Below are 5,159 nucleotides of genomic sequence, written 5' to 3' on the forward strand. Positions count from 1 at the left end.
CGTGGCACGTGATTTTCCATTTGAAGTGAATTGAAACTACCTACCATGTGTGTATGCACCCACAAGATTTATGGGGGTAATTGCCAAAATGAGAGTTCACACTATTTGCTATTTATTATCAAGGTATTATAGTACTGTTTATACAGCTATTACCTATAATATTTCAATACTGTTTGGATTGACATGTGATAAAAAGAAAAATAAAAAAAAAGAGAGAGAGATGACGAAGAAGCAGCTGTTTTTCTCCTTTGATTCAACCATCACAAACCCGTTGAAGTTGAACCCACGTCCTCTTATATATTTGGTCGAATTGAATTGTAAAATAAAAAAAAAAAATCCTCGAAGTTTCAATAGACAAATGGTAATTAATAAAGAATAAAGGCTTTAAACGATCGATTTTTTTTTTTTTTTTTAGTTAAGAAAAATAAAATTTTCATTCATCGAACATTAATTAATATCGCTATCGTTAATTCTAATGAATGCCCTTCCATGGTAGCCAAGTACTAGATAGAAATTTCATAATATCTATATTAAAACGTGAAATAACATAATAAATATATTAATGATGGAGGCATAAAAATACATTATGTCTGATGGTAATCCTCATTTTCAATAGGTAGCAGCCTTTTTTTTTTTTTGGTAGAAACATGTGGCAATTTTCCCCCCTCAAGAGTAAGTACTCATGAAAAGAAAAAAAAAAGGTGGTCATACTTAAGAATCCGTTTGATTCGCTAATTCGAGTTGAGATATAATTTTATATTATAACTTTTTTATTGTAGTAAAAAAGTTAGATGTAACTGTTTCTGAGAACTTTTTACTGTAACAAAACTCAAATTTTAAACTCGAATCAGTGAAATAAACAGAACCTAAATATTTCTCACCCATTTCATGATCAGTATTTCTTATTCTTTTGTTTTTTTAGTAAATGAATTCATCTCTATTAGACAGACAGACTATTTGTAATATTTAATTATTAATTATTAATTGTCTCAAACAAAATTGGATTATGGGACTCCACTAGACCACTAGGATGCATGGGAGTTGGATACGCCGGCTTTCAGGTGACGTGGCGTTCCAAATAAGAATCCTACAGGCTACATCCATATTGCATGGCTTGGTTCGATGGGAGTTGTTGGCTGCTCACCCTTTTTTTTATTATTATTGTTATTTTGTACCCCCGTTTTAATATTATTTTATGAATTACTTTCCTTTTTCTAATTTTTTTCAATTTTTATTTTTTGTAAAATTATTTTCACCCTTTTAATTATTTTCAATTTCTTTTTTGTGATTTCTCCATCATTCTTTCCGGTCTCTGTAACACAAACAACAACTTCCTTCTGTATATTTTTTTTTAAAAAAAGAACAAAAGTAAAAAAATCTGAAAATTTGTTTTTCTCCTAAAATTTGAATATTTTTCTTTTATAGTGCACATTAATCAAAAAGGGTAAATCCTCCGTATTTTATAGTCAAATCAGTGATTTAAATGATGATGAATTTTTTATCACATGGATTTTCCAATTATTTTAATATTTACAACATATTTACTGTCTTTTATAGTTTTATTCATAAAAGTTTAAAATGAAAATAAAAATAAATAACTTCCATTCCGTCCAATAGAACACCCGCACATATTTTATTCCCCATTTTTTGCTCCTTCATGGAGCAGTTGGAGGCGGCATCTCCTCTCCTCACTGCCTGTCACATAAAAAAACTTCCTACGTCACAGTCTAACAATGCTTGATTGCCAAGTGTCAAATTCCTCTTCCATCAACAATTTCTGCCAAAAAGAACTAATAAATAGAAATTTTGGGATTTTCAAAAAAAAAAAAAAAAAAATTTGGGAAACTGTTGTGTAGAAGTACACGAAAAGCGCCTCTGCAAATTTCTCGCTTCTCTATTCCTCTGTTTCTTTAACCCCCTCACACATGCCGTCGTCGTTGTCGTCGTCGACTCCATAACCAAAAACTCTCTCACTTCTCTGAAATGCTCAAACTCCTCAACCGTAATCTCCGCCTCCTCTGCTCCCGCCTCCGATGGCCGATACGCCGTCGTTCGAAGCCCAAGGTCGTCATCAGAAGGTTCGGGAAGTCGAGTTCCAAAGCCCGAAACGGAGCCGAAACCGAACCTAGGGTGCCAGCCTCGGCGGCGGTTCATCCGAACGGCCAATTCGTAGGCGCCAAGTCGGAGACGCCCCTGCGGATTGCGACGTTCAACGCTGCTCTGTTCTCCATGGCGCCGGCGGTTCCCAAGGCGGCGAGATTCGTCGAGGACACAAACGGCGACGTTTTGAAGGTCAGGAATCTGAATGTGCGATCCAAGTCTCTCAACGATCGTCCGAAGAGTATTCTGAAGCAATCTCGTTTGCATCCGAATTCGATGAGTAGTAACAACAATAATAATAATTTGGATAATCTTTCCAATCAACAGAAGTTCGCAAGATCGAAGTTGAGGGTTTCGATCAATTTGCCGGATAACGAGATTTCTCTGCTGCGGAATCGGCAATTGAGCTTCTCCGAGGACGGAAAGGAGGGTTCTTCGTCTATCAGCCGATTTCTCAGAGGAAAAGCTCCATTGAGATCGAGTGTGAGCTTTTCTGCTAATATTGGGAGTGGAACCGACGAAGATTCCTACAGAAGCACGAGGACGGTTCTGGAAGTTCTAAGAGAGTTGGACACCGACATTTTAGCTCTCCAAGATGTGAAAGCAGAAGAAGAGAAAGCCATGAAACCCTTGTCCGATTTGGCCTCTGCTCTGGGGATGAACTACGTCTTCGCCGAGAGCTGGGCTCCGGAGTATGGCAACGCCATCTTGTCCAAATGGCCGATCAAGCGGTGGAAGGTTCAGAAGATTTTCGACGACACTGATTTTAGGTAATTAATTTACAAATTTCTTCTCTTTTTCCTTTTACAGTAATGGCAAAAAGTTCAATGTTTAGTCCTTTTCTTTCTCTGTTTCGGTTACTCATTTTAGAAGGTTAATAATGGTGCTTCTTTTTATATTTTATTGGCTGTAAAGAGTTGTGCATTTCGAAGAAGCTTCTTGGTTTTTAGTGCTCAATAATTGAAATACGGTCCCAACTGTGGGGAAGCAAAAGTTGACGAAAGATTTTTACTTTTCTCGTAAAAGTCCTGAATTATTCTCATCATTATTCTGTAAAATATTGCGATAAAGCTAAAAGCAATCTTTATTGATAATCTTATTGTTATCGATGGCTACCACTTTATCCAGCTCTTTTTCATTCTGCTCTTTCTCGGATCTTTCCGTCTACATTTCTGCGTCTAAATTTTAGACCTCGTTCAGTTCAGGATTTAAATTTTTTTTAATTCGAGTTGAGACGTGATATTTTATGAGAATTATTTATTATAACAGAAAAAATTAAATGTGATATTTTCTGAGTATTTTTTACTATAAAAATTTAAAATTAAAAACTCAAATCGATGAAATGAACAAAGTCTTTTTATTTCTCGATTGTGCTTAATTTTCCTCACAATCCTGTCTGGTTAGTTTTTTACGTTGTCTTAAAAATAAAAATAAATAGTGTTCAGTATGGACCACTACCTTATAATAGCTGTATGCGTTGACGTAGAACTGTTTACATATTGTGAAGAATTTTCTATTATGGATAAATCTGGATTTATTTGGTAAAAGAAGAGGGATATAAATAACTTGAGAAATCTGAAATATTCTGTCAAATTCCTAAACGCCTAATTCTTATTCCCTGCTCTGCGTATATTTCTGTTAATATCTCTGGGGAAGTTTGCAAGTCGTTTTCTGCTCCAAATCGAGGAATTTCTTTGAGCGTTTATGGCTATAATCGGGGGAATCAGAGAAATATGTTTAATTAAGTCACTGTTCTATGTTTATACCTTTTAAGTGTTGTTTGTCATTTTATGAAATTACTTGCGATTATTGGAAACCCTGTATCGTCAATTTAATTATCTTTTGATTTCAATGTTATTTTTGTTATTTAGCAGTGAACGGAGTCCAACTTTTCAAACCCCATTTGCTGAAAATTGTCAAAAAACGGAAAAATAAATAAAATACTGCTGAACTATTACAAAACAATAGAGTATGAAATTCTGCATCGCTCTTCTATATGCAGGAATGTTCTGAAGGCCACAATAGACGTTCCCCAAGTTGGAGAAATCAACTTCCATTGCACCCACCTTGACCATCTTGATGAGAATTGGCGGATGAAGCAGATAAACGCCATAATCCAATCTAACAACGAGCCCCACATCTTAGTCGGAGGTCTCAATTCCCTTGAGGAAACGGATTACTCACAAGAAAGATGGACAGACATTGTAAAGGTTTGTTTTCTTCTCTCACAATTTCCTTTCCATTAAAAGTTAGTAATGGAACAAAGTAATTAATTACCTTGTTTTTCTTTCTTATTCCTTTTTATGGATCATGTTTTCCAGTATTACGAGGAGATGGGAAAGCCAACGCCAAAGGTCGAAGTAATGAGATATTTGAAGAGCAAACAGTACACAGATGCTAAGGACTTTGCAGGAGAATGCGAGTCTGTTGTGATGATAGCCAAAGGGCAAAGTATGAAAATAATAGTAATAATAATAATAAAGAACCATTCCTTAAGTCGTTTTTTAGTTCTAAATTATATTCCAAATTTTCCCTCTCAATAACCTGACTTGAATTTGAATATGCAGGTGTACAAGGGACATGCAAATATGGAACTCGAGTAGACTACATATTGGCTTCCCCAAACTCTCCCTACAAGTTTGTCCCCGGATCTTACTCAGTTTTTTCTTCAAAGGGGACTTCTGATCACCATATAGTCAAAGTTGATATAAGAAAAGTAGATAACACTGCTCAAGAAAACGAAACCAGAAAACGGCGCGAATCGAAACCGAAAGTTGTAAAGATAACAGGGTCTTCCCTGTCAAAGGGTATATGGACAACACATACGTGAGAGATAAGATTTTTTTAACTTATTTTGATCCTCAAGCTTAATTAGGTCTAGCGTGGTTTGTTTATGCAAGGAAGAGCATGTGGTTTTGAAGCTTCTTCCTGCTCCTACACTTCGTAAATTATCTATTGTGACCTTTACATTGTTTTAGGAAATGATTCAAATTTTTAGGATGTGTGATGACTTTTAAATTCTTCCCCACCACCCCTAGTTCTATAGTTTTTTTTTTGGG

General features: G+C 35.5%; 1 protein-coding gene across 1 annotated transcript; it reads left to right on the forward strand.

Moving 5' to 3' along the window:
• The first annotated feature begins 1,614 nt into the window (after positions 1-1,614).
• Positions 1,615-5,129, forward strand: LOC21391755. Its single transcript, XM_010109367.2, has 4 exons — positions 1,615-2,870; positions 4,103-4,310; positions 4,422-4,551; positions 4,668-5,129. Exons 1-4 carry the CDS (start codon positions 1,984-1,986, stop codon positions 4,928-4,930), a joined length of 1,488 nt encoding a protein of 495 aa, XP_010107669.1. The 5' UTR covers positions 1,615-1,983; the 3' UTR covers positions 4,931-5,129.
• Positions 5,130-5,159: the final 30 nt, after the last annotated feature.

The sequence above is a fragment of the Morus notabilis genome, unplaced genomic scaffold (assembly GCF_000414095.1).
Source record: "Morus notabilis unplaced genomic scaffold, ASM41409v2 Scaffold711, whole genome shotgun sequence".
Lineage (NCBI taxonomy): Eukaryota > Viridiplantae > Streptophyta > Magnoliopsida > Rosales > Moraceae > Morus > Morus notabilis.